This window comes from Apis florea, unplaced genomic scaffold, assembly GCF_048593485.1.
Source record: "Apis florea isolate Af1SG1 unplaced genomic scaffold, ASM4859348v1 contig_2272_pilon, whole genome shotgun sequence".
Lineage (NCBI taxonomy): Eukaryota > Metazoa > Arthropoda > Insecta > Hymenoptera > Apidae > Apis > Apis florea.
Genome location: NW_028256549.1, coordinates 4,166,800 through 4,194,008, shown reverse-complemented (window position 1 = coordinate 4,194,008; position 27,209 = coordinate 4,166,800). Strand labels below are relative to the sequence as shown.

Sequence of the window (27,209 nt, the reverse complement as noted above, 5' to 3'; positions counted from 1 at the left end):
TTAATCGTTTCATAATGTATTCCTTCTGATCGAAGATTCTTTTATTCAAACAAATTTATCCCCAAATTAGTTTGAATAATCGACGTTCTAGTGTTTTCGAATTCAACGTGGCATCGAAATTTGTTGATTTTTGGAGTTTGCTTTCAAAGTAAAGTTTAAAAGTGTTTAACCATCTCATCAGGAATCAGCCAAGGACCCTCATCCGAGCTTGAACTTCATTCACACGGAACGTCCACAATGGGCTACCAAACCGGTATCCCCTAAACCGACCACAGACTTCTCGAAACCGTACTTCTCGATCAAGACGACAACCTATCGGCCGATCCTGATGAACGAGCAACCGGATACCAGGCCGAACTTCGTCTCGAAACCCAATGGTCCGAGCACAGCCGTGAAAACTTCGACCACAATCAGACCGTCACACTTGAGCGGCCAATCCACCACCAGGTATCCGACTATGTCCTTGCGTTCCTACCCTCGAAAATTCTTCCTCTCTTTATCATTTCCGCTTTTATTCAACTGCGCGGAATTAACGCGCAATCGTAAATTTCCTCCATAATTAATGGCTCCAAGGAAGCGAAGTGGAACGAAGCGTTTTCGAGCTTCAAGCTTTTCTTTCATTCTAGCGCAGCCGGATCCTTGCCACAAACCTCTCACTGGCATGTGACCACTGAACCGGTGTTCGTCACGAAGCAGAGACCTTCCTTGTCCACCAAGCCGATGAGCTCGCTCGAGACGGTCAAACCGTTGACCAGCAACTCCCATTTCTGGTCGGAGAACAGTTGGACACCACCAAGGCCGTCCTTGAAACCGCATTGGACGGATAATCCTAGCCTCCTTCAGAATGGGCCTGAAGCGTTTCCACCACGGCCAAGCTTCAAACCAACCGAACCACAAGAAGTACGTAGTGGATATTTGTATTGTATAAAACGTGTTTCATTTGTAATTTCTCAATATCGATAGATTAAGAGATTCTCTTCACGGTGCTTCTTAAATAATTATCGTATAATGCGTATTCTCGGCTTTCTTCATTTGCCCGCAATATATTTAAAGAAACAATAATAGGAATAAAATAAATGTGTAAAAATGTATGAAGTAGTAGTGCGTAAAACGAATGGAATCTATTATTCCAGTCGAAGAACTTACTGCAAAACAAGTAAAGTATTCGAATGATGGATACTTTTAATAATCGTACACTGAAATTATCGAATAACTCAAGAATTCTCTTGCTCTTATAACCGCGAGCCATAATCGCGAACACTTCTTCCCCGCCCGATACCTGAAACGCTTCCGCGTCTTATCTAGAAATCAGTTTCCCCTCGGAGGAACAACTTTATCATATTACATCCTCGAGTACACTCCATATCCCGCAAACCCCTCTAATATCGATCCTCCTATCGATATTCGTCGTAAGAAGAACAACGTAGCCCGATTTTTCTTTTTTTCTTCTTTTTTCTTTTTTTTTTTCACTCGTCCGATTACTGTTAATCACTGACAAAGGAACCGATCGGCCTTCGACTCGATTACACAGTCCATTGAGCATCGTGTTACAAAACGGAGCCGTCCATTCGGAAAATTAATAAATTCGAACGGCAGTCGAATAGAGTCGATTCAACTCGCATTTCCTTTTTTTTTTTTTTTTTTTCCTTTTCTCTTCGCAGAACACGGAGTTCCACAAGCCGCTCGGCGCCGCGCATTACATCACCACGTCCCACTTCGAGACCTCCGCAAGGCCCAGACCCACGAAGAAAACCACCACGTCCACCACGACCACCACCAGTACCACCACCACCACCACCACCACCACCACGACCACGACTACGACGACAACCACCACGACACCAAAACCTGATACGACCGTGTCCACGACCGAGGCGGTCGCGAAAACTGGATCGGTGTTGACCGTCTCGGCCGCAACCGAGAGCAAGGGCATGCAGTGCGGGGTACCGCCTCTGTTTCCACGACCCGAGACCAGGATCGTTGGAGGCAAGGACGCGCCGTTCGGTCGATGGCCTTGGCAGGTATCCGTCAGGCGCACCTCGTTCTTCGGCTTCTCGAGCACCCATCGATGCGGCGGCGCGGTGCTGAACGAGAACTGGATCGCGACCGCGGGACACTGTGTCGATGAGTGAGTAGAATTTCTTGGAGATGTTGCAAATTGAAATTTTTCTGAATGACGTTAGTTAGAAAAGAATAAGTAGAAATCTGTTTCTTTTTTGCATACATCATTTTAGTAGATTATATGCATTTTGTATATTTGTGCACATTTAAATTTTTCATAAATGTATATGTATATATATACAAGATATATAAAATATTAGGTTATTAAATTGTTATAGTTTGAAAACTTATTTGCAAAATAATTCATGCACGTGGTTTTATTAAATATATTATTTCTTTCGTTTCAAGATGCATAGAACAAAAATAAAAGAAAGTAGAGAGAAGAGTGTATCCAATATGAAAAGTACAATAAAACGAAACTGTTTGCTATTAATGTCGAAAATAACTTTCGAGACATGCTAATAATATCGAAAATAATAAGGAAAAGAAATGTATAAAGACGAAGATAGAAAGTCTAGGGAGCCGCGGATCATAAGAAGAAGCGGGATCAGTGTACGTAATTGCTTCCTGTTATGATTACAGCCTCTTGGTACGTGAGTGAATGCAAATGTGCCCGCCCCTCGTGTAGAAAATGAACCTCGATTAACCCGTACACTTGATTAGCAACGATCGTAAGAATGCAAAACGAGAGAAATATTTGAAATCGATTCTGTTGCAGCCTGTTGACCTCGCAGATCCGGATCAGAGTAGGCGAGTACGATTTTTCGTCCGTTCAAGAGCGATTGCCGTACGTGGAACGCGGCGTGGCCAAGAAGGTGGTCCATCCGAAGTATAATTTCTTCACGTACGAATACGATTTGGCGTTGGTTCGATTGGAAAGCTCGTTGACCTTCGCTCCGCATATCTCGCCGATCTGTCTTCCTGCCACTGATGATCTTCTGATCGGCGAGAATGCGACCGTCACCGGTTGGGGAAGATTGAGCGAGGGTGGCACCCTGCCATCCGTGTTGCAAGAGGTGAAGTTTGCAACCTTACGTAGTAATTATAAATCCACGAAAAATGACAGTTTTAAATTCTTTAAATCAATATAAAAAGAATCGTATGAAATACCGAACCTTTGACGATTTAACACTTTTCACATTTATAATATCTCAATGAGAAGCATAAGATTCGGGTTGTTTTTGTACAAATCGGTGGGACAAGAGATGATTTGAAAATGATTTTTACAAATGAGAAACTGTTAATTTAAACTAGAATTGGATTTCCTATTGCAGGTTTCCGTGCCCATAGTGAGTAACGATAGGTGTAAGTCAATGTTCCTGAGGGCTGGGAGACACGAGTTCATACCGGACATTTTTCTTTGCGCCGGATACGAGAGCGGGGGCCAAGATTCTTGCCAGGTATTTATAAAATAACTTCGCCTATAAATATCACTACATATTTAAGATTTACAGACAGACAGACGTTTCATTATTAATGTATATAATTGTACAATTTTGAAGTCGCGTTAGAACCGCAGAAAAATCAATATTTGCAAACACGGATCCTTGTTTCCACGTATCCAAAAAAATAAAATGTGTAATTTTCAGGGAGATTCGGGTGGACCTCTGCAAGTGAGAGGGAAAGACGGCCGATACTTCCTCGCGGGCATCATATCCTGGGGAATCGGATGCGCGGAAGCGAATTTACCAGGGGTGTGCACGAGGATCTCCAAATTCGTCCCGTGGATCATGAAGAACGTCACTTGACCCCGTTTCCGATCCATCATCTGGTCCTCGTCGACAGATTGACGAACCGATTTGCCGGTGTCCGAGCACATAAAACGTAACTCTAAACGTTTCTTCGGATATTTCCAAGCAGTAACAGAGAGAATCGGCAACGAATCACTGCCAAATAAGACGTAAGACTTATTGTCGAAAGTAAAAAAGAACGAGGCTCGTAACACGAAGATTCTCATTCCTCCTTTGAAGATAAATGTAAAAAAAAAAAAAAGAAACGAGAATGGTGTGAAGGAAATGAGAGTTCGTATCGTATCGAACAACGTATCATAGACAGAGGTTTGAGAAACTGCTGTCTCAAAGACTGCCGCTTTGAAAGCGAAGCCAATCGAACACAGATCGCGCGAGGCTGTGGAAATGAGAGATCGTTCTTCAAGAACGATGAACAAACTCGCGCTCAACCAGGACTGTATTTATATATAAATATATAAATATAAATAAGATAATATATATATATATATATAAAATATATATATATTTTGAACGAGCTGTTGGCTCGTCTGTCAGTTTTTGCCAGCCTGTACATGAATATATAAAAAAGAAGAGAATTAAGTTGAAATTGGCTTGACGTTGAAAAGGCCTGAGGAAAGGACTAATAATGAATAATTAAATGATATCGGCAGTTTCAACAGCAAGCCCATGATTATACATTTATCTATCAAGTTGTATAGCGAATTTTGTAAAATGCTAAATTCTTGCCCATCGCCTCTAAATATCCTCTATTAATCGAAGAGTTAAATTAAAATTCTGTCTTTCCTTCACTATGTCTCTCTCTCTCTCTTTCTCTTTCTCTTCCTTTTTTTCGTTCTCTCTCTCTCTCTCTCTCTCTCTCTCTCTCTCTCTCTCTCTCTCTCTCTCTCTCTCTCTCTCTCTCTCATTCTCTCTCTCTCTCTCTCTCATTCTCTCTCCTTTCTTTATTTACAAAGTACGGATATTTTTGTACAGACATACATCGTGTACTTAAAGGTAGGTGTGTGCAAACTAGGAAAGATTTAATAAATATAAATATATATATGTGTAATTGTTTATAGATATATATAACAATATTTATAAGTATGTCAAATAAACGTATGTTTATTATTATACCCGGGATTCGTCTATTCTGTTCCCAAATAGGATAGAGAATTTCTACAAAATTCGCGAATTGAGCGGATCGTTGACACGACCAGCGATCAGAACCACCGAGGTTTCCGCGTCGACGATGAAGTAGAGGAACGGATGGACAACTGTAAATGGCACTGGACCTGCCCTCTCGAATAATCCATTACCTGTGAAAAATTATATTATATATTTCATCCGTGAAATAAATAAAATCATCTTGTTCGAAATGTCCATATTACACGTATATTATAGTCTAGTGCAGATGAAGAATTTTTAGGTAAATATACGGAAACAGGTAACGAGGTATTTGATAATATATATTAGCATGAGAAAAAAAATGAGAATTGGAAACAGCTGACAGATTAATGAAAATATTTACGAGCAACATTCCTCGTAACGATTCAGGAATTCCTAGTAAGCATAATGGAGAACACAACCGCAAGGTCTTTTTATTTATTTTCCTCGGTGAGTCAGGCGCACAGGATATCAGCGATTAAACCAAGCCAACTTTATAACAATACTGAGAATATTCTCGATCGTGGACGGCGTCAATTACAATAAACCGGAAACGAATTCTTCGACGAGCAAACAACGAATTGGCAATAGATTCGACATTTATCGATTAGAGGAAAAAAAATTGTATCTTCTGGAATGTTTGCGTGATCGTAATCGTACGACAGCGAATAACTTAACCGTAAAAAAAAAAAAAGAAAAAAAAAAAGAAAACGAAGGAATTAATTACTATGAATCTGTTTTCTTCGAAAGGAGAAGAATAAATTAAGAGTAATACTTGTTCGATTCTCACGATGCAATTCGCTGATAATGTTGGCGGTCAACAACCTTTACGAGAGAAAGTATCGATACAATATAAATATGAATCGTCGTTTCTCGATTTTCACAAAAATTTCTATCTTTAAGAATTCAAACCATTTTCATTCGAAAATTTTTAATAAAATTCTTTCTTAATTTTAAATTAGCTAAATGTATATAAGAGATCCATCGTAACGATAGCAAGCAAGAAGCATGGAATGTAAAAAAGAAAACGAAGAGGAAGAGAGAACGAATCAGACACGCGCCAGTAGTAATGGCCAGACATCGCCAGACATTTGCCCACTACGTTGCTCAGAAATTGTACGAAATTTATGAAGGGAACGCGGATCATTTCTTGTAGACTTGCTATTGGCTAAAAAAAATTTTACAAATAATACCATCAATATACTATCAAAGATTTGGAATCATTATTATGCTTAAGTGGATTGTACAAACTGTTAAGAAACAATTCAAAATTATAGCTTTGAAATGCAAAAATATAAAGAAAATTAAATTAATATATATTCTCAATTTAATAAATCTTCTTCTATAATGTCTATAATAACGTAAGAAAATTATTATTAATAAAATATTCTGAAAATGTAACTACGAGACACGATTCTAAAACTTTTGGTCGATAGTGTAACACAGTGAACGAAGGAATTAGGTATTCCCTTTGTCGTTCTCAGCAACATACACCGATATCTCATTGTTCGTGGACGACGTACACCGGAGAATCGCAATTTCACCGATTGCGTCACGTCTATTGCCTGATCGAACCTTCTGCCAATCGCCGATCACTCCCTCCCTCCACGATAATCCGTGATATCCTCCTCTCCCTTCTTTTTTTCTCTTTTTTTTTTTGTTCCTACTAGAAATTCGTGACTGGAAGAAAAGAAAAATCAAGAAATTTGATCAAATCCTCGTAGATGGTGGAATATTGAAATTGTAAGAATGGAAAGTGCAGAAAGAACGTAGAAAGCAGAGAGCAGAAACCTGGATGATGATAGTATCGGTAATAATCCCGACGAAGTGGAACGATCAATGGAGGATCGGTAGGGCGATAGAACGACTCACGAGAATGGGTCCTGTCGGGTTTCATATAATTTCTGATGTTCACACCGATGCTCTGCTGGACGTCTCTAGCGTACACACCTAGGTCAGGTGTCATTGGCGAGAGATCGGCTGTTCTAGGCTCGAACACGTCCAAAATTCCCAACTGAAAATAAGATGAACATTTGACGAGAAAAAGAATATAATTGAATACGATCGAGGGGGACAAAAGTAATTTTAAAAATAACTGCGTCCAGTCGTTCGATAAAAGAAAACGATTGAACATAGCTTATTTAAAAAGACAACATGAAACAGCGTTGGAATTTATAAAACTCGCTATAAAACTCGCGAGAGTAAAATGCTACACAACTTCAAAAGTACGTCTATTAAACAATTCCGTTTCGAATTATCGTGAATTACGTGTCGTCAAACGAGGGTACGTGTTCCTATAACTCTGGTTCGCGGAACGAAACCGTGACGAGAAACGGAAAGTGCACTCAAGATCTGTCGGTTAACGCGATTAAGTAATTAGGAGCTTAACGATCGAAGCTAATGGCAAAATATCGGGCGGCGAACACGGCGAGAAAGAAATGATTCGATTTCGAGAATCTCTCTTTCCTCGGTTAAAAATATTATTTATAAAAAAATTCTCGAGAGAATAACTAAGAAGTTAAGTTCATTTTCCGAAGAAGAAACTCTAGAAGAGATTCCTCGCGATCATCGTACCCTTTGAAGGAAAGACGTCAGTGTGACAAAACCGCGCAACATGAAGGACGGAATGGTGGCCCTGACCCAAGTGGCCTGTAACTGCTTCCGCAACAGTCTTAACGACTTCCCGCCAAGATCTCTGGCCAATCGGTACGTGTCCCTTCTATCCGTGGCCATCATCAGGATGATGTTGTATCTAGGATCCTGAAATTAATGAGTCGAAAAAATAATTTATCGCCAAAAGATATTGAAGATATATTAATTTCCTCTTTTATGAGAATGGCGAGGAGATGAATTTTCGAGAGTTTTTATGGAATAATAAATCTTACATCAAGCGGAAACTCAAGGGCGACCGCGTGCAGCGATGGGAAATAGGCAAAAGGCAAAACGGCGAAGTATCTTGAGGCTGTAACGGAAGAGACGTCGCAACCGTTTACTAAGAATGATATCTCTGTCGAGTCTCTGACGGATGCCTCGTTCAAGCTTGTGGAATAGGGTTTCCAGATGCCTAGATCCTGCATCCAAATCCCTTCATCTGAAAATTAAAAGAATTTAACAAGAATGATAAATTGAAACTCAATTAATCAAAAAAAAAAACATATGCACATGTAAAGACTTTATAAAGATAAAAAAAGACAAATACTTATGTAAGAATTCGATAACAAAGCGTGCCGGATTTACCACTAATTTGGCCCGAGTTTCAAATCCTCGAATTTCAATTTTGTTTTTCAAGCATTATTAATATAATAATCCATTCAAGTTTTTGAGCAAATTCATCAACGTCTTATTAACCAGAACTCCTCTCTACTCATTCATCTTAAACACCATTTTATGAATATTCTTTCTTTATAAATCTACATTCAACGGTCAACGATCTAGACAAAAATAGAAAAAGACGGCAATTAATACCTGGATAACTAGAAAAGAATCCCCTGGGGCTCCTGTCACTACGTTTCCTTCGATTCATCATCGTATTCGAGGATACAGTGGTGGTGATGGTCTTCTGTCCAATCGTCGACCCGATTTCTCCCGCAACGATCGTGACTGGCAGTTCGGTAGATTCCATCTCGTTTGAGATAGACGACTGATTGTTCAAAGAGTCCACTGAAATGGTATTCTCGTCGTCAGGTTTATTCGTAAACCTACTAGTCTCATTAATAGACATTTCGTTCGTCTGAGTTGTTGTCGGGATCGTCGAACTCGTCGAGATTTCTGTGATATTGACTGGTAGAGTTGTTGACACTTCTGTGACAGTGGCTCCTGCGTTTATCGGCGCAGACATTGTCGGTGGCATGATCGTTGACTCTGGGATAGATTCAGTCATAACTACAGATTCTTTGGTCGTTTGACCGGTAGAAATGGTTGTCGATTCTGGAGTTTCTACGATTATTAACGTGGTAGGTGGTAATGGCGTTTCAGAAGTGGAAGATGGAATAGAAGTAGTACTAGTAGTGGTTGAGGTAGTTGTAGTAGTAGTAAATGGAGTAGTGGAAGTACTTGTTGAAGTTGACAAAGTACTCGTACTTTCCTCGATACTTGGAGATTGGTTAGACAAAGTCACTGTCGTTATAGGTTGAGTGAGATTTGCAATGGTCGTCTGTGGTTCTTCAGAAATTGTAGAAGCTACAGTAGTAATAATTATAATAGGAGTAGTAGAAGGTATAGTAGAAGACGGTGTACTAGTAACGGATGGAGTAGTAGTTACTATCTCGGAAGATGAAGTTGTAATTAAGTTAGGATTAATAATCGTAGGTATCGAAGAGGTCGTCGTTGTCTCGGTGGATGATGAAGTTACGACGATCGAACTTGACACGGTAGTCATAGCAGCGTTAGGATTATTCGTTAAAACACTAGCAGCAGGAGTAGTTTGCGTCAATTTATCCTGCTCGTCTATCGTGCTTGAAGTTACTATTCCAGTCAGTTCCACCGAGGATGTAGTCGATATTGGTGTCCCAGAACTAGTAATGGTCTCAAAACTCTGTATACCTTGTGTAGTAATAGATTGCGTGGTAATTTCATCAGGAATTACCGTCTTCGTTTCTGTCGTTGATTGTTCGATCGCTACACTACTCGTTGTTTCAGGAGCAAAAGTAGTTTCGTTCATTTCCTCTTCAGGAATGGACAAATCGAATCCGTAGAATCTCAGAATGTCCTCGTATTCAGGCCTCAATCTTGTGTTCTCGTGATTGAGTGTCAAACCCCCGAGAAATCCATCCGCGTTCAGATACGTCTTTAAAGTAGAGAAATAATTACTTCACGCAGATCCTTCATGGATCGTCGATCTTTCATTACGAAATTTGTTCGAAGAGAGCGATGGACCGAGAAAGAAAACCACCGCTACTTAAAAAAAAAAAAAAAGAGAAATTACGCGTTTCAAACGAGCCGTCGAAGCAAATTTTCCGTGCCCGTTTTCCAGTTAATCGCCCTCGTCGAACGCATTGCGCAACGATTTCGAGCGATTTTAACGACACCTAAACGCGATCCCGGATAATTCTTACCCTCAATCTACGATGAATATCGCGAAAACCGATCCTGGTGATGTCTCGATCCCGCGGTAGGCCAAGAGCATCGACGATTTGCTGTCTTCCTCTACCGGCCGAGCCCTCGTAGAGCGCGGCCAGGACGAAGCCAACCCCCGTCGGCGAGAATGCAACGTTCCCGTGGGCCGTGTACTGCTGCAGAATCCGCACGCCTAGGTCGTTAATAACGTCTGTGATGATGTCGACCGGCCGATGCGGAACCGGTTGATACCAGCCGTCGAATCCCACGTTGTCGTAGCCATGCACGAACACGGACGACACTGTTAGAATATTCCCATTCAGAAATCTCTTAATTTTACCAATCTTACGAATCTTTCTCGCCAATATTATAACATTTCCTCACTCCCGTACAAACGTACGATCGCCTTCCAATTCATAAATAATCAAAAATCATCGTAACGTCGTTAACTTTTACCGACTAACTTTAAAATTAAATTGCACTGGAATCGGTGTCGATCGTACTCAGCCACCTGAATATAATAATGAAAGAAAGGGGGGTGGCGAAAAAAAAGGTGTGTGAGCATACGTACGTTGCAGCAGGATCAGCCAGGACATCCAGGCGCCCATATTAATCGCGACTGGCTTGGTGGATCACTGGCGGACGAGGATCGCAGGCCGACTGGCATGGACAACACGCACGTACCTCGCGGATTCTCTCCCGTTTCACGAAAGGAAGGAAGGAAGCGCGGACACGGTGGCGCGGAAACGGCGCACAACTCTATTAGGATTAGTCTTAGTCGTCCGCTCTCTACGTCGGAACTGGCTCGCGGATGGTGCACGCCGCCCGCTCGAGCCTCTCTGCCGGCCGCTCTGGGATTTTTTAAACGGCAAGGTCGTCAGGTAGATAAACCCGTGTCTATGTACGCCGTCATATCGCGCGCTCGCCCTTCCCTCTCCTCCTCGAGAAACCGGGAGACGGGGTTCCAGCTTCCCCAGAGGATGTGGTATAGTAGGAGGAGAAGAAGGCGGAGGAGCAGGCGAATTATTCAGAGATATCGTGGTGGATTTGTTGAATGCGAAAGCTACTCGTTCTTTTTCTTTCCTCGAGATTTCGAGGATTTGGATTTGTGGAGTGGGGATTCTCAACCTGTGGTTTTGCCAAGGGTTATATTTGAGAAATACGAATAAATATGCGGTTTGATTTAGTTCTTCGTCGATATTGGAATGTTGAGACTCTCTTTTCGATAACGTTTGTTGGTTCCTGTTTATGTTATTCTGATATCCTTTCACGAAATTTGAGATGATTCTCCATAAAGAAATCGATTCTGTCTGAAAGATTTGACTTTTTAAAAATGGAATGAAATATAAAAAAAACATGATATCAAAGAATAGACGATTTAATTTTGTAAATGATAAAATAATATTGTTAAAAATGTGTGAACTACGATCCATCACTATTTTAAAAAAATAAAATGAATAAAAGTTACGAAAATATAGTGGAAGTTCGTATAGTGATATTCTTTCGCAATGTTCGATTGTTGTAAGGAGTTTGTGGATGTTAAGAAATTGAATTTAAAATTCGTGAAAATTAATTCGCTGAGAAAGAATGAATGAATGAATTTTTATCATGGAAGATAACGAACGAATACTTTGGAGATGTAGATAAACGCGTAAACCGACCTTTCTTCACTTTCGCGTTCGCACACTTGCAAATCTCTATTCTTCTGCGAGCATGATCTTAATAAAGTAACTAGTTGTGGCAACTTCCAGCGTAACGTAACAGGGAGCAACTGAATCGTACGCGTCATAAGTCTTACTCAATGTTGCGGTCGTTCACAATGTAATAAACCTTGTTAAGCGCGAAATTCTCTTCCGACGAAATTAACGGCTTAACGAAAACAATGAACGAAAGTACCTGTCGCGAGGAGCATCCTTCTGTCATCCCCTTCTTAATTTTACCCGACAAATTTTTCGCAATTCGTGCATTATGCAAAGGTGTCTCAAAAATTTTATAATAAATGAACAACCTCTGTTATACTCTTCCAAACGAATTTTTATTGCTCACAATCGATGAGACTATTGGTACAATAGTCCCGTCTTATAATAATTTTGCACTTATTGTTAGTTATTAAGTACATGTTCCTAAAATTAACCTCACGGAACATTATCCACGAAACATCGCCACGACTCTCGTGCAACTAACGAGATGGAAAAGGATGCCTTGGACATCGGTCATGGAAAGGATCGAACGTTTTCGACGTTGCGTGGATATCCACGCAATATCCGGTGCCGTCCATTATCCGCAAATTAGACGTTCGTGTTGGTAATTGTAATGCGCCGTAAACGTCCTCGGGCCATTGGTCGCCATTTTATTGGCGAGAATTATTACACGTCCGCCTTGCACATGAATTGAATCACCGAATGGACCAACTCTATTTTAAAATCGGTAACGTTGATCGATATTTGATTTTTCAGAATTAAGAGATATCGAACCGATCCTCTTCACTTCTTTGGAAATTTTTCACTGCAATATGGAAGTCAAAATATCCGGTATAACTTCTCACATATCGAATGAATTAGTTACGATAGAATCGATGAGTTTCATTTCTTTATATAAATCAATTGTGGAAATGGATCAATGGTTATGGATGAACGATTTATGCCTTCGTTCAACGATTCTTTCTCGACTCGATATAATAGAATTTCAAGAAAATGGCGAATTGAGCAAGAATTTCAGGAGTTCTGGTCGTAAGGATTGGTATGTTTTTTGTCGATTAAGCGATGAAAAAAGGCGAAATGGTAATTATCAGGAAAAGAGAGACAAAAGAAACAAAAAGAGCGGTAATACGTGCAATTGAACGTACGTGGGACTTGTTTATATTTTCGAGGAGAAATCCCACGTGATTCGTGTTGGAGATGAAGAAAAATAATTTAATTATACGTGTCTTAGAATAAGATTTAAGAGACAAAGGGATGAATCAATTTGCGTTCCTTGGCTATCTTACGCCTGTGACAATAGAACTCGCAAAAGAGAAAGAGGAAAGCCAACGTGATACCTGAAACGATGACAAAATCTTTCTTACTTGAAAAAGATAAGACTTTAATCACCATCTTGACACACGAAAGATAAATACCTTACCTATGAATAATACAAAAAATATTCCTTGCATATCAGCGACGTTCACTTTTCGTTTGTTCACCGCCTGATTGCTACCTGGCGCTTCCCAACATTTATCTTTCATCGGCATCCTCTCCGTGATCCATTTATTCATCAATCCGGACTCTAACATTCGATGCAGTCTAAATTATCCAAAAAAAAAAAAAAAAAGATTCAACTCGATTCACGGAATTTTATTTTAGAATAAAATAAAAACTATTAAAAATAATTCCTGACATCGATCCTCCAGAAGTCAACGTACAACTTACTCCGCGTTAATGACAGGCAGATAAGGACTGCCGTACGGGATGATCATCGCGATAGGCTCGTCGAGAAACTCGTCCATGCTCAGGGAGAAATGGCAGCTACCGGTCAGCAAGAAATCCTTCCTCATCAAGAACCTATTTCGCGAACCAGTTAACTTCCACGCTGGAATTTCCACCTGGTTTCGACCAGTGATAAATGAAACGATACCTGAGGGAACTCCTCCAGTCGATCAGAGCGTGTTTCCCTTCCTTTACACGCCCCACCAATCTCTCCTCCTCCGTATCGTTATGCCTCTCGGCGCGGGAGAGTAGAACGTGGTATTTAGGCTCCTCGGCGTTCTGTAGATACATCTCGAGGAAGCTACCGTTCGGGAAGCCCCAACTGATTCTATCCTTATGCGCGATCAAATCCTCCACGCTCAAGATAGAGGTGTCCATTCGAGGAAAAGTGAGAAAGGCGACCAGACTTCCGGAATACGTCGCCACCAGGACCATCACGACCAGCCACCATATACCGATCAGTATGCGAGCGCTGTCATTGTGCGGTAGATACATACCACCTGGAATTTTTCGGATGATATGTGATCCCCTTCGCGCTACTTTGCTCGTTGAATTCTAATTAGCCGGTGGGTGGAGAAAGACTACTGCGTCGAAACGAGAGGAATTTTATCGAGTTTCTCCAAACTTCCAACCATTTTTGCATTGGAAACGTTACATTATTGAAGCGAATATACGAGTACGTATATATATACTCTTATCAATTATAATCAGTTTGCCATTCTACATTGACGTGATGTGATTTCAAAGATAAGGATCTTTAATGATTAAAAAATTTCAATTTCTGCGTCTCTCTCTCTCTCTCTCTCTCTCTCTCTCTCTCTCTCTCTCTCTCTACTTACTTAGTATTCTATTAAATAAATTACGCAATATTAGGAGACGCTATTTCCAATAGATATCATTTTTTTAAATCGATCTGCGAAAATAAAATTTGTACAGAAGAAATCTGTACAACGCTAATGATCGGTAATAAAATCACTGCAGGGAGGTATCACAAGTTTCCATCAGTGCAAATATAAAAGAAATAGTGTTGGTTTACGGGATAATAAAATCGTACCTTGTTGAAGAAGTGCCCCGTACACGTACCACACACATTGCCAGGAGGAGTTGAGACCGGAGGCCTTGGTGCTGTACGGGCTGTACTTGTGGATCAGGTATAAAATCGGACCCATTATGATAATGGACACAGCCAGACAGGCCCACGTCTGAAAGGCAGCCGGAACATAAGAGGAATGCCAGCCAACATACCGAACTTGAACGACGACAATCTTTATAGTTCTGTCATTATGCGCTATTACGCGGTGGAATGCCGAAACATTAGCGAACGCTTTTAAAACGAGTAAGAGGTATCTCTCCGCGATCTTTGTGTAACTACGCCGATTCGTTTCTGTCACTTTTTCGCCAAGAGAACCTCGTAAGAAATTATGGAGAGTTACTAATGTAACGTAATATCAGATGTTTTTCGATCCTTATCCTCGAGTTGTCTTCACGAGCCAATTTGTTGGGTTAATTTGTTCATTATTATTTCGAGATTCGGTAACGATTTGAATTTGGTATTCTTATTTCGAAAGAAAAATAAGGATTTAAATTCAATTGCAAACCTCTTTGGTGAACGGCGAAGCGAATAAGAGAACTCTAGACAGTTGGCTGGGTTTCGCTGTTAAAAAGCTGTATGTTTGCACGAAAATAGGCACGGTATAATTGAACGTGGTATTCCCACATTCGTTCACGGTCAACGCGCACGCAGCCAAAAGAACTTTCTTCTGGCGCACCAAATCGATTATTTCCAATGGTACTTTCTTCGTGGTCGACATGGTCATTTCTTTGATTTTCTACGAACAGAATCGAGAATTGATAAAAATAGTGACAAAATATTTTTGTGAAAATTCTTACCTCGCCCAGCTTGGCAAATTGAGAAGTGTTCCAGGATCTCGAAATCTGACTCGTCTCCGGCATGATCACCGTGTACGTGAAGTTCAGTTTCATGCTGAGGTAATTGATCGCGTCGAATATCAATCCTTCGTACAATTTTTTACCCGTTTTGCTCATAGAAATTATCTGCCATGGTGGATTCTAAAATAACAATCGTTCGTGTTTAGTTATATTTACATTTAACTTAACAAAGAAATTTCGAGTGAAAGTTTAAGAAAAATTAACTTTCTAATAAAATATGAAACTCGATGGTTTTTAATAACAAGATACTTTTCTTGCAAATAATAATAATAAATTGGAAAATTGAAATCGTTTACCCACGTGATAAGTCGCGATTGGTAAATTAATTCCTCTGAATCCGTGCACGATGTGAGGAAATATCACATCCGTAAGGTTTACGCCAATAATAGGTGTCCACGTTCCTATATCCAACAAGTGAGCCATATTTTTATCATGAGAGAAGAAATTTCCCCACGTTATGGACGAGAAGAATCTCCATAACAGACATTGTCCACAAACACTGTTCGAAGCAGACGTGTTTCGGGAAAGGTGTATCTGACGAGAAACATAGTTTGGATTTTGGTCTGGCTAAAACACGATGTAAATGTCATGTTACAAATTCACTGACTCTGACATTCTTCAAGAGCTCGGTTCGCCTCTTGCTTTTCGTCAGTCTGATCATTTCGAACTCATCCTCGTTCATCCTTTTGAACAATTCGATCTCGTTCGTCAAGGAATACTCCAAAGCTTTCGCCAATGCTTCGATCAAGTTCTTGATATAACATTTTAATTTGATCTGAAGCAGAAATCTTTCAACGATTATTTATCATATAGAGAAAAGATAATATAAAGGAATTGCTTAAAATTTTTTAAAAGTTATCAGAAAAATACAATTTTTATTTTTCACAATGAAACAAAGCAATATAATAATATGAATATGTAATTGTTTAAAAATTATTACTTTATAAAAACCATCCAAGTTAGTCGCGTTATACATAAAGGCCACATTTCCTCCTTCTGCCAGTAAATTAATGAATGTCGTGTTGATCAAATTCCCTGACACGCTATTTGTGATCACGTACAACCATTGACTACCTGGATGAACCATGTTCAAAGAGTTTGCCTTTAAAAAAAAACATTTCCTCGATAATATGAGTTCTCGTTGACTTTAATCTAAGTTTTTTTCATCATTTGAAATATTTATATTGCATGTGCATCGTTAAAGAAACGAAATCTTACTACGGTCATTACATCCGCGACCATGTCGACGGTGGCGATCACCAAAAAGCAATGTCCTAATTGATCCACGTGAAAATCGTTCAACGTCTTCTTCACCGAACTTTTCCTCCCGCCTCCCGTGTTTCCGTGTCTCAACGAGAAAATCGACCTAGAGATTAGATTCATTCGCTTGTTCGGTAACTTATTCGAAATGGCTTTCAACACTCTACTGATCGTGTCCCTGTCTGAAACGAGGCGTGAACACGTGTTCGCATTAGATAAAAGGATCGTGACGTTATCGTTGCTACTAGTTGCCTTATCACCGAACGTATCGTCGTGAAGGATGTTGATCACGTTCCAGGACAGAATATCTGTCATTCTTAGGTCGAGAAAAATCTGTGACAGCTCTTCTCCTGGAACGATCGATGGCACTGTTATACCATCAGTGTCTGGGATTCGAGGACAGTCTGGATCTTCAAATGAAAAAAAAAAATTCCTTTTCAGGATCTTTTTAATTATATTATAATTAAAATATCTAGGAAATGGTTACTCGTGTACCTGTTATGGCGAAATGTGTCAGTTCTTCCTTTTGCGCGACCTCGTGCAGATGCCAGGTTAGATAGCAGGTCGCGACAGACAAAAGAATTGTATAGTCTTTGTGGCAATTAAAAGATGTAAAAGGTTAATGAATAATCGAAGCAATAATTGAAATGATAATTATTTATTTATAGATGGAAAATTTACCTTTAAAATTAACATTCATATCGCGAAATACGCGTATTGAGATACTACCTAAGTTCATCTCCTTCTTCACAGCATCTGTGATAAGATCTTGTATTACTTTTGTGGCATTTTGGTATTCGTCTTTGTTATTGAAGAAACCTTTATCGATGATGATAGCTATTGAAAAAATTCTTTTTCACCAAACTTTACTCAACTTTATCGTTTTTTTTTTTTTTTTTTTTAATAATTTATCGTATAAGAATTCTTTTTTTTTTTTCGAAAGATAAATCACTCATACCCATAGTAGCATTAGAAGTGATCAGAGATGGAAAATCATTGTAACTGCTCCCATAATTGATGCACCAAACCAACAAAAGAACCGATATCATTTCTATTGACAAACTGAAATAACCACGCGTATTATTCGCACAATATATAACCGAGGACACTTGTGAATAATGCATCACTTCATTAGTTTAGTCGATCCTTTATTACAAGCCAAGTTGATCACGATCACGAGCACTGTGCCAAGCAGGCCAAATACAATTTGATGCACCACGAATCACGGGAAAGGTCAGTTCTTTAATAACTAACTACAGAACGATCGAATCCCTGTGAAATTGAAACGGGACATTGTTTAGCCTAGTTGCGTGTGATACCGAGCCTAAGCTTTTTAATACTATATAATATACAGTACCAGGAAAAAAAGGAAATTTATCAAGATAAAAATGTAAAAAGGCAAGAATTTAATACATTTTCGATTTAAATGTGCAATATATAATTTTATATTTCAATAATTAGATAAATTCTTTCATATGCAAACATAAGTATTGTCCAGTCAAGTGTATTAAATTACAGTTTTGGAAATTACTAAAAATGAAAGAAAGTACTGGTATAGGTCTTTTGAATTGAATGAATGTTGAAATTAATTAAATTGCATCATAAAATCATAATTTCGAATATTTCCTGCTAAATGCTTTCGATTAGTATGTATGCAAAGCTACAACGGCGAGTAATGTTATATTACCTCGTTTGCGCGCATGTTTGTCACTAGCAGAAGACAATTGTATTGTTTCATATCGGTTGGTGTACCACTTCCGTGTAGCAAAACCAAAGATAAAACCTGGTAGCGTCGATTGCATTATTCCAATTTACACGTTGCTGTCATTAATAAGAAAAATCATCCATTGCTTCGTGATTTTATTTTTCATCGTAGAGACGTTTCGAATTCCTTTTATTCTGTTCTTTGTGTCTCATTTCGATTACACACTACCGTATAATACTATATAACCAGAAAAATAATGTTAAGTTCTTATTTCAAATACTTCTATTTCAAATAACATTCAGTTTTTACAATACATATAATATAATCGGAATGAAAAGAGTGATAATTGAAAATAGAAAAAATACATTATATTGTCGCTTATAAACGGAAGTCGCGATGTGTCGCAATGCTTATCTACAACCAAGTCTCGCGTATAGAAAGAAAGCAAACAAGCACGATTTAAATCATCTCCCGTCTCGTTCGCATTGATTACACTTTGGAATTCCAGACGTCACATCGAACGAAATAACTCGAATATAATGTAAGATACGTTGATAAAAATTCGGTGTAAATAAAATTAGACGAATTAAAATAACAGAAGACGAAACAAAAGTTATCTTTCAGAATAGTCGCGCTGCTACGATCGTTCGTGACAATTCGGGCGACATCGTACGGACGGAGGACGTGCATGCTTCTATTACTCGACAGTTGGCTCCGAATGTGTGGGGAACCATGCAAGAACGGAACGATTTGTGTACGTACGTATATACCTAACGCGACATATCCGTGCAACACGTACACATAGAAACGAGCAAATTTTTCTCCTCGGAAATCTAGTCGACGTTAACGTCGGGCTCAAAGCTTTTGTGAAATGTCAAGCACCATACATTATGATGGGTTGAATGTGTTCGGGAAAACTGTCAGATTAATCGCAAAGGATAGAGCACCGTTCGAAAGCAGAGGCAAACCAGTGAGAGGAATAGCACGGACGGGAAAAAGTGGGAGTGAAAGTGGAAAAATTCACTTTTTCGAAATTATAAGGGGAACAAAGGTACGTTCCTAGTGATACGTGAGACTGCTAATGTTTCGCGGAAACGATGGAGCCTGAGGAACCTCTGTTACAAGGTATCCTGCTGTTACCACCGCAGGGAATGTTAGGACAGCTCAAGGTTGGTTAACATTAGCATGGATAAACGTGTATTTCGAATTCTAGTGATCCATTTGCTGAATAGATTCTTTCTATAATTTTATTTATTCTAATCTTTCGATAACTAAACATATTGATCGATTCAACTATTTGTTATTAATGATCGCCATCAAGAAATAACCTATAAAGTTTAGATAATAATATTCCAAATATTTCAATGACGCTAAATCGAACTTGATACACGTCATTCTTAATTTTATATGACTTTCGAAATACACAAAAATCTATATTCTTCTTTTTCATTGAAATTAAAACATTAATATTGAAAGACAATTGTATTATTTATATTTTTGTATTATTTACAGAAATCTTGGCATAAAAGATTTTGTCAGCTGTTTAGGACTAGTAACTATGGAATCAAACGTGTTGAAATATATGATAATCAAGAAGAAGCTATAATGCAATCACATGCTCCTCGTATCATCACATTAGATGCATGCATTAAAATTGCACCTAGTAATCAGTCACATGTATTTACTGTAAGTAAATATTTAACAAAAGATTTAACAAACAATGTGAAATGTCTATTTATTTTTGTGTTTATATGTAGGTTGTGACTAAGTCAGGCATTCATTATTTTGGATGTTATTCTGAATCTGATATGACTCATTGGATTACTGCATTTCAGTTAGTAGCATTTAAAGATAGTGTGTCTAATCAGACAATAGAAGAAAATAATGATCTATATTGTACCAGTGGAGAAGGAGTATTTTCTGTTAAAGTTGTAGAAACGGATGCATCTAAACGATGTGGTTTAGAAACTAGAAACTATACACTTATAGTAGCTGCAGTTGATATTAAATTAATGGATGGAGATGTAGTTCTATTCACTTGGCCATATCGATATATTAGGAGATATGGTTACAAGGATGGAAAATTCATTTTTGAAGCAGGAAGAAAATGTGAATCTGGAGAAGGTTCTTTCCGCTTGGAACATAGCAGTCAACAAGAAATTTTTCGTTGTATGTATTCCAAAATGAGATCAATGAAAAAATTAATGAATGAGGAAAGTAATCCAAACATTGAATGCAATGATGCTCAATATCATGCAGCTTTATCAATGGAAGCTGGATCAAGAGCAGCATTACCTCCTTCTCCAAATAGTTCTGCTAATTTAATTGATATTGATTTTTCACCTCAAAATTCTCAAAAACAATCGAGTTCTTCATCTAATTTAGATACTAGTTTATCTTCGAAGCCTTCTTTGCCTATTGTTAAACCAAAACCCGCAAAACCTCCGCGAAAATATGTTTTTACAGGTATATTAGATAAAAGAAATGTAGATCTTGAATCATCAGATTTACCCACGTGCGGAGAATATAAAGCGTTAAATCGAGATAATTCACCGGAGATGTCTCAAAAAACAATAGGAAGTTCTATATTAGATGATGAAGAAAGACATCCTTATGATTTAGTAGAAGTAAGAAATGATGCATGGAAAACACATGGTATTGATAATATACATCATACGGAGAGATCAAATTCATCAAATAGTGACAAAGACAAAGAAAATGAAGATGATTTCCAATATGAAACAATGATGCCTATGATTACATCCCAAAGCTCATCAAAAAGTAAACCTAATATTACAGAAAATTCAATAACGAATAATCCAATATCGCCGATTAATCATATTCCTAATGATGAATCTGATTATGATAAACTAGAACATTTTGGTTCTGCAAATTCTAAAATTAATCAAAAAAGTTCATACAAATTTGGAAATTTTAACAATGCATCTCAAAATTCATATTCTACTATTTCTTTAAATAATACTGTAACTGATACAAATGCTGTATGGTCTAATTATGATATTGTCGAAGATATGTCTGCTGTTAGATTGGCAGATGATAGTCACCTTGGATATGGTGTCATTAGAAAGAAAACAAATCATTCTGAATCTGCATCTACTAGCAGTAATATGGGTCCAAAGCATAAAGTGTTTAATAATAGTGAATATGCAATTGTATCAAAACCAAAAAGGGTATAAAAAATTTAAAATAACTTCATTTGATAGTGATTCAAAAACATTATATTAGTTCTATTCCAGAAGTTTTTAACTTTCGAAAATAATAAGAAAATACTAGTCTATAATATGACTAGGGTAAGTTTTTATAGTGCTAAATGAAAAATTAAATGCTTATATTTTATAATTTTATTACAGAAATGAAATAACATTTATTCTGTACAGATTATTTTAAGAAACACTAGTCTTTTTAATCACTGTCAATTATAATAGAAATAATTATTTTTAAAGACAAAATGATTTTATACATATACATTCTAATAATTTTTAAAATATATTAATAAATATTAGAAACATTAGTTTCTAAATATGATAAAATTATTAAGATTCAATATTGGATTATGAAAATATTAAAATAATTGCAATAAAAAGATATAGTGCCTTATATCATTAAATATAATAAATAAAATCATTAAATATAGCTTAATGATAAAATGAAACAAAATTTAAATGTACATGTCATTCCAACATTTGGTGTACTTAGACATTTTTAATATTATTATTATTCATAGTCCTTTATTAATACTGTTGCAAGCTCAACAGAAGTTGTGCCTTTAGAAATATTTAAAATAAACATAGTTTTTAAATGTAGAATTTAGATATGCATGATAAGAAAAAAATATTAAGTCATTCCTTTTGTTTTCAATATTATATATTTTATATTTATATATATATATATATATTGTACTATACATATACACATTTATAAAAGATTTAATTATATTACGTATATTTCACTGTTAAAAAAAACGTTTTTTATAAAAGATACATTATGTACATGTACATATTAATTAATACAAATATCAATATATTGTAATTCCAAAACTTGCCATATAATTTCTACATGTGCCAAGATCTGTCATTTTTATGAATTAAATTTTTATTGATAATAAAATAACAATATTTAACTTGTTTTCATAATAAAATTATATTTACATTTTATATATTGAATAAAAAGGCAAGTCTTATGGGATTTATATAAGATCTGAAAAATTTTATTCAAGAATATATATTTTTTATTAAATTGTACATATTAGAAGTATTTACATGTAATACACATGTGTACAATAGAAACAATTTTGTTTTTTCTAATAATTATAATTTGAAGGATCATAAATATATTTAAATCTTTCAGTGTTAACCAAACTTTGGATATTTTTTTACATATATAATTATAAGATTAACATAATATAAAAAATACATATAGTCAATAATAAATTTAGAAATACACAAACACTGAAATATTTTTTTACCTCTATCTTATCAAAATAAAAATTTCTTTTCTTAAAGAAAATATTCTAATTCCTTTATTCTAATTCCTCTAAAGATGTAACCTTTTTATTTTTATTATGTATGTCTTTTTGTTCTTCAATTAAACGTTGTTCTCTTTCTTTATTATGTTGTATTAAATCAAATTCTGCTTTAGCAACTACTTCGACGTATCCATCAACATCATTTAGCACTTTTCGAACTGTTTCTCCTTTTGCCGCCAATAACCTTTCAATATTTCGCTTATTTTTTAATTCCTCAAACCATCCGAGATTGTCAGCAATTAAATGGTTATTTTTACAACCATCACAACGAATTATAACTAATCCTTTTTCATAAGCTAATTTTGATATAATTTTTCCATTTCGGAAATTACACTTTTTACATGTAAACATCACTTTGATTTTAGCTTCAATTTTGCCAAGCACTTTTTTGTTAGCATCCTTGTTAATTTCTTCTTTCTCTAGTGATTCAGAAAGATTGGTTTTCGTTCGAATAAAAATTGAATCACGTAGATCAACATTAAATTTTCTTTTTCGAATCAATGAGATCTGATGTAAATTTGTAAATTCTCTGGTAAGTGTCAGTTGTATCCCGTATCGAACTATTTGCCGCAATGAAAACATAATGTCCTTTCTCTTTTTTTAAATCTTCAATTATATAGTGCCATTTATGGCAATTGAAAATATTTTCTCCATATATTTTTAAATAATAATATCAATAACAATTTTTTATTACATGAATTACATTACTTACTATTTTTCTCATTCACGTGTACCATTTGCATCGAACTACAGTAAAAGGCAAATTCACATGTATGTACGTTATTATTCTCATTGGTTATTTTCAATATTATATAATTTCATAATGAATTTAATATGCAATTAAATGCAGGAAAAAAGAAAATTTGATTTTTTTGAAAATTAATATTTTATTTTGATGAAAATTCACTCTATACATTATTTTTACTACATTTAAAAATCGATTCTCCAGAAATATATTAGTTATTCAACAAGTATGAAAAAGCCTAAATTGATAATATATGGTAAATACAAATGATAGAAAATGAATTACTAAATATATTTTTTCTCCTATTTTTTCTTTCTTCTTATAAATAAATTATATTGAGGATTCCTCAGGATAACAAGGAAAAGTTTGTTTTTTATGACTAATATTATTGGAATTATTAGTTTTGATCTTATACTAGTTTTTTAGCTTCAAAGAAGCTTTTCAAATGTCTCATTTGCCATGTACCCATAATCAATACAATTACAGTTTGTATTAGAGACCACCAGAATACACGGCGATGTGTACTTTCAGATGTTTGTCTAAAACGTTCTTCTCGATACTGTGAACAAACAATATAAAATTATAATCCAAGTTTTTGATAAAACAATGAAAAAGTAAATAAATCAAATACCCTTTGATAATTTTGTTCCTTTGTTATTTGTTCCACTTGATCAAGAAGTTGATGTATCCTCAACTGTAACTCAGTAAATTTTTCTTTGTGAGCTGTATTGGAATAATCAATAGCATGTTCACCAACTTGAATGTCCAAATGTACTCTCTATATAATGTAATAAACTCAAATATATTAAACAATATAAATAATTATTGTTTTACATTATTAGAATAAAAGTCTTACCAATTGAGCACCACTGAACCAGGAACTAGTATTAGAATATAAACAAATTATATGTTCTCCAGGCATGAAAGAAGTAAAAGAAAATCTTCCTTCTGAACTATACACTCTGGAAAGAATCGTTTTATCATCTGGATCTCGAACTTGCACGTGCATTCCCATTCCCGGGCTGCTCGGGGCGAATCCACCGGTTCTTGGATCATATAATTCAACTTTGTAATTTACTATATAAAAAAACAAAAATTTTTAATAGTCATATCATTGATACGTAATTGATATTATTTTTTATTAACAAATATGTTTAATATACCTAAAACAGTTGTTTCATCTGGAATATCTTCCATGAAACACTTTCGTTCAGTTTCAGCAATGTGAAAATAGAGTCCTGTACCATATTCAAGAATACACAATAATACTAGAAATATACCGTATTTTAACATGATTTTTTATGAGCAGTGCTTTTAATAGCACAGCAAAACTTAAATTACGAAAGAAATTCTACGTGAAACCAAATAGGGCACACGTCACCTTCGAAAACAACAGTGAAGTTCACGTACGCGGCGCTACTGCGCGTTATCGATATTGACTTTCTCGATAATCGAAAAGTAAAAAGATTTAGTAAAATAAAAAACAAAAAATGGACGTTACGTTATTAGCTTTTTTCGCTATTTTAATCATTGTATTGATTCTCATTTGTACAGTGTTTTTAAGACAAAAATCCGGTACGTTTTCGCTCATGCAAAGTTTTTTCGTTATTATTAAAATATCCCTTTCCTTACAACTAAATATATTCCTAACCTTTAATTTTGTTATGAAACAGATGTTTTGTTAATTTTCATAAATATTGAATTAATTGAATGTAATTAAATTTCATAAAATATATAATTAAAATAAAATATATAAATTTAGTTAATTATTACGTCTTTATATTTAATATTAAGACAAAGCATAAAAATTTTATTATTTCGAATGTATTATAGCTGCACGAAAAAAACAAACGAATGTAGAAAGAGTTGCACAAGGTAGACCAATAAGACGAGCTGCAGGTCAAAGGAATGCTAGACGTCGTATGCAAGCAACTTCTAGTCAACAAATTGAAGAAGATGATAATGGATCTGGAAATGAAGCAAATGATGAGGCAGATGAAAAGCCATCCACTCCTGATTTCAAAATAGGTGCAAAAAAGAGAGCAAAATTAGCAGCTAAATCAGAGAAGAAAGCTCAAAGAGAAGCTGCTGAAAGAGAAAGAGAAGAGCGTAAAAAAAGAGAACAACTTCTCCAAGAAGAAAGAGATAAACAATATGAAAAAGAACGAGCAGAAGAATTAAAACAAGAAGAAGCAGAAAGAAAAGCTAGAGAGGAAAAAGAAAAAAGAGAATATGAAGAATATTTGAAAATGAAAGAAGCATTTAGTGTAGAAGAAGAAGGATATGATCAGGAAATCAAAGAAGATGAAGAAAATCTATTGGAGCAGTTTCTTCAATATATTAAACAAAACAAAGTGGTGGTTCTTGAAGATTTGGCTGCATATTTTAATTTAAAGACAGCAAGTGTAATAGAAAGGATTCAAGAGCTTCAAGCAACTGGAAGTTTAACTGGAGTAATTGATGACAGAGGAAAATTTATTTATATTTCTCAGGAAGAACTTGAAGCTGTAGCAAAGTTTGTCAGACAACGTGGTAGAATCAGTATTACTGAATTAGCAGAAAATTCAAACCGTTTGATTAATCTAAATCCAGGAAAACAAAGTATGGTAGAAGCTAGATGAATTATATTATATGATTTTATGTTATAGGACTCTAATATGGGAATATTTTAATAAATTTATATGTTATTTTACATATAAAAAACAAAATTTTTATATACAAAAGCAAAATTTTATTTATATCTTATAAATTTTATATTTTATTTAATTGTAAATAATATCTTTTTAAAATAAGTCTTTACAATTTCTATAGTAAATTAATAAGATGATAATAAATGAAAATAAATCTAATATATAATGCATTTTTTGCCATGCTTAAGAATGTCTCATTAGAATCTTTTTTCTCCCCTTCTTTTTACCATTTTAACGTTTATTTTCAACGATTTGGCCCGGAATAATTGCAATGTTAATAATTTGATTTAAACAATTAATTATTACATTATAGTAATTACATTATAATATAATTTTAAATTATAATTTTAAAATAGAAATGATAAAAATATGTTCAATTACAATTACTTACTACTACACTACTGTGACATTCTATATTTTATAATTACATATCAAGAACAAGTAAAACAAAGAGAGCAAATAGTGGGAAAAGGATAAAGATAGATTAAAATTATTGATATCAGCGCCATCTTCAGAGTGCCGCAAATGAAACACAAAAAAAGGATAAAAAATAGTGAGAAAAGGATAGATAGATTAGAATTGACTATCAACGCCATCTCTTGAATGTCAAAGAAATATTTTTCTAAAAGCATTCAAGAGATGGCGCTAATCTTAAATTCTTATTCTACTTTATCCTCTTTTTAAAGAGGTATCTTTTATATTTAAGAGATGGCGCTAACAGTTAATTCTTACTCTATCTCTATCCTTCTTCTAATATTTTCTATCCTTTCTTTTTAAGTTTCATTTACGGCACTCTGAAGATGGCGCTGATTTCAATATTTTTATACTATCTTTGTCCT

At 35.8% G+C, this 27,209-nt stretch overlaps 6 protein-coding genes across 20 annotated transcripts in view; 2 read left to right on the top strand and 4 right to left on the bottom strand.

Moving 5' to 3' along the window:
- LOC100864886 (uncharacterized) overlaps positions 1-4,922 on the top strand; it is a 74,409-nt gene extending 69,487 nt beyond the window's left edge. For all 6 annotated transcript variants that reach the window (XM_086917779.1, XM_086917780.1, XM_086917777.1 and 3 more), the window contains exons 4-9: positions 182-447; positions 627-900; positions 1,662-2,128; positions 2,780-3,077; positions 3,336-3,461; positions 3,651-4,922. In XM_086917779.1, the coding sequence (XP_086773905.1) occupies positions 182-447; positions 627-900; positions 1,662-2,128; positions 2,780-3,077; positions 3,336-3,461; positions 3,651-3,809 (1,590 nt within the window). In that variant the 3' untranslated portion in view covers positions 3,810-4,922. The remainder of the gene's footprint in view (positions 1-181; positions 448-626; positions 901-1,661; positions 2,129-2,779; positions 3,078-3,335; positions 3,462-3,650) is intronic.
- On the bottom strand, positions 4,850-12,027 carry LOC100865000 (uncharacterized). 3 transcript variants are annotated; one of them, XM_012489793.3, is made up of 7 exons: positions 10,582-12,027; positions 10,010-10,311; positions 8,421-9,741; positions 7,841-8,046; positions 7,530-7,715; positions 6,747-6,969; positions 4,850-5,107 (listed from the first exon to the last, which is right to left on the bottom strand). In XM_012489793.3, exons 1-7 carry the CDS (start codon positions 10,616-10,618, stop codon positions 4,968-4,970), a joined length of 2,415 nt encoding a protein of 804 aa, XP_012345247.2. In that variant the 5' UTR covers positions 10,619-12,027; the 3' UTR covers positions 4,850-4,967. The 3 variants fall into 3 exon arrangements, with proteins under 3 accessions (XP_012345247.2, XP_003695858.2, XP_086773913.1); XM_003695810.4 differs by having other exon boundaries at positions 6,828-6,969; XM_086917787.1 differs by lacking the exon at positions 4,850-5,107 and adding an exon at positions 6,607-6,635.
- Ir93a (Ionotropic receptor 93a) lies at positions 12,027-18,985 on the bottom strand. 7 transcript variants are annotated; one of them, XM_086917784.1, is made up of 17 exons: positions 18,755-18,985; positions 18,372-18,626; positions 17,812-17,956; positions 17,643-17,746; positions 17,366-17,521; positions 17,180-17,275; positions 16,643-17,094; positions 16,365-16,526; positions 16,032-16,199; positions 15,725-15,958; positions 15,365-15,544; positions 15,073-15,303; positions 14,529-14,676; positions 13,623-13,974; positions 13,418-13,549; positions 13,131-13,291; positions 12,027-13,047 (listed from the first exon to the last, which is right to left on the bottom strand). In XM_086917784.1, exons 3-17 carry the CDS (start codon positions 17,814-17,816, stop codon positions 12,950-12,952), a joined length of 2,679 nt encoding a protein of 892 aa, XP_086773910.1. In that variant the 5' UTR covers positions 17,817-17,956; positions 18,372-18,626; positions 18,755-18,985; the 3' UTR covers positions 12,027-12,949. The 7 variants fall into 7 exon arrangements, 5 of the variants coding, with proteins under 5 accessions (XP_086773910.1, XP_031773856.2, XP_086773909.1 ...); XR_015295230.1 differs by lacking the exons at positions 18,372-18,626; positions 18,755-18,985 and having other exon boundaries at positions 12,027-12,515; positions 12,856-13,047; positions 13,411-13,549; positions 17,643-17,816; XR_015295229.1 differs by lacking the exons at positions 18,372-18,626; positions 18,755-18,985 and having other exon boundaries at positions 12,027-12,515; positions 12,856-13,047; positions 17,643-17,816.
- On the top strand, positions 18,396-26,557 carry LOC100870075 (docking protein homolog). Of its 2 annotated transcripts, XM_086917788.1 has the most exons (5): positions 18,396-18,930; positions 19,003-19,558; positions 19,902-20,075; positions 20,147-21,170; positions 25,514-26,557. In XM_086917788.1, exons 2-5 carry the CDS (start codon positions 19,487-19,489, stop codon positions 26,299-26,301), a joined length of 2,058 nt encoding a protein of 685 aa, XP_086773914.1. In that variant the 5' UTR covers positions 18,396-18,930; positions 19,003-19,486; the 3' UTR covers positions 26,302-26,557. The 2 variants fall into 2 exon arrangements, with proteins under 2 accessions (XP_086773914.1, XP_031773859.1); XM_031917999.2 differs by lacking the exons at positions 18,396-18,930; positions 19,003-19,558; positions 19,902-20,075; positions 20,147-21,170 and adding an exon at positions 25,115-25,255.
- LOC105736187 (uncharacterized) lies at positions 22,616-23,707 on the bottom strand. The gene has a single exon (XM_086917789.1). It carries the CDS (start codon positions 23,515-23,517, stop codon positions 22,930-22,932), a length of 588 nt encoding a protein of 195 aa, XP_086773915.1. The 5' UTR covers positions 23,518-23,707; the 3' UTR covers positions 22,616-22,929.
- Positions 23,803-25,205, bottom strand: eca (transmembrane p24 trafficking protein eclair). Its single transcript, XM_003695996.4, has 4 exons — positions 24,844-25,205; positions 24,537-24,757; positions 24,312-24,458; positions 23,803-24,239 (listed from the first exon to the last, which is right to left on the bottom strand). The coding sequence occupies exons 1-4, from the start codon at positions 24,971-24,973 to the stop codon at positions 24,090-24,092; spliced, it is 648 nt and encodes a 215-aa protein (XP_003696044.1). The 5' UTR covers positions 24,974-25,205; the 3' UTR covers positions 23,803-24,089.
- Positions 26,558-27,209: the final 652 nt, after the last annotated feature.

What these genes read in the sequence shown, in the direction of transcription:
- LOC100865000 (XM_012489793.3), bottom strand. Translation starts at nt 10,618, where the DNA reads ATGGGCGCCTGGATGTCCTGGCTGATCCTGCTGCAAC. An exon ending in ATATTCATCGTAGATTGAGG is followed by an intron (nt 9,742 to 10,009) that starts GTAAGAATTATC and finishes TCTACTTTAAAG; the next exon opens with ACGTATCTGAACGCGGATGG. An exon ending in ATTCTTTTCTAGTTATCCAG is followed by an intron (nt 8,047 to 8,420) that starts GTATTAATTGCC and finishes TTTAATTTTCAG; the next exon opens with ATGAAGGGATTTGGATGCAG.
- LOC100870075 (XM_086917788.1), top strand. Translation starts at nt 19,487, where the DNA reads ATGGAGCCTGAGGAACCTCTGTTACAAGGTATCCTGCTGTTACCACCG. An exon ending in GAATGTTAGGACAGCTCAAG is followed by an intron (nt 19,559 to 19,901) that starts GTTGGTTAACAT and finishes TATTATTTACAG; the next exon opens with AAATCTTGGCATAAAAGATT. An exon ending in ATCAGTCACATGTATTTACT is followed by an intron (nt 20,076 to 20,146) that starts GTAAGTAAATAT and finishes GTTTATATGTAG; the next exon opens with GTTGTGACTAAGTCAGGCAT.
- LOC105736187 (XM_086917789.1), bottom strand. Translation starts at nt 23,517, where the DNA reads ATGTTTTCATTGCGGCAAATAGTTCGATACGGGATACAACTGACACTT.
- eca (XM_003695996.4), bottom strand. Translation starts at nt 24,973, where the DNA reads ATGTTAAAATACGGTATATTTCTAGTATTATTGTGTATTCTTGAATAT. An exon ending in AGATGAAACAACTGTTTTAG is followed by an intron (nt 24,758 to 24,843) that starts GTATATTAAACA and finishes TTTTTTATATAG; the next exon opens with TAAATTACAAAGTTGAATTA. An exon ending in GGTTCAGTGGTGCTCAATTG is followed by an intron (nt 24,459 to 24,536) that starts GTAAGACTTTTA and finishes TACATTATATAG; the next exon opens with AGAGTACATTTGGACATTCA.
- Ir93a (XM_086917783.1), bottom strand. Translation starts at nt 17,808, where the DNA reads ATGCATTATTCACAAGTGTCCTCGGTTATATATTGTGCGAATAATACG. An exon ending in TATGAATGTTAATTTTAAAG is followed by an intron (nt 17,276 to 17,365) that starts GTAAATTTTCCA and finishes ATTGCCACAAAG; the next exon opens with ACTATACAATTCTTTTGTCT. An exon ending in TCGCGGATGTAATGACCGTA is followed by an intron (nt 16,527 to 16,642) that starts GTAAGATTTCGT and finishes TTTTTTTTAAAG; the next exon opens with GCAAACTCTTTGAACATGGT.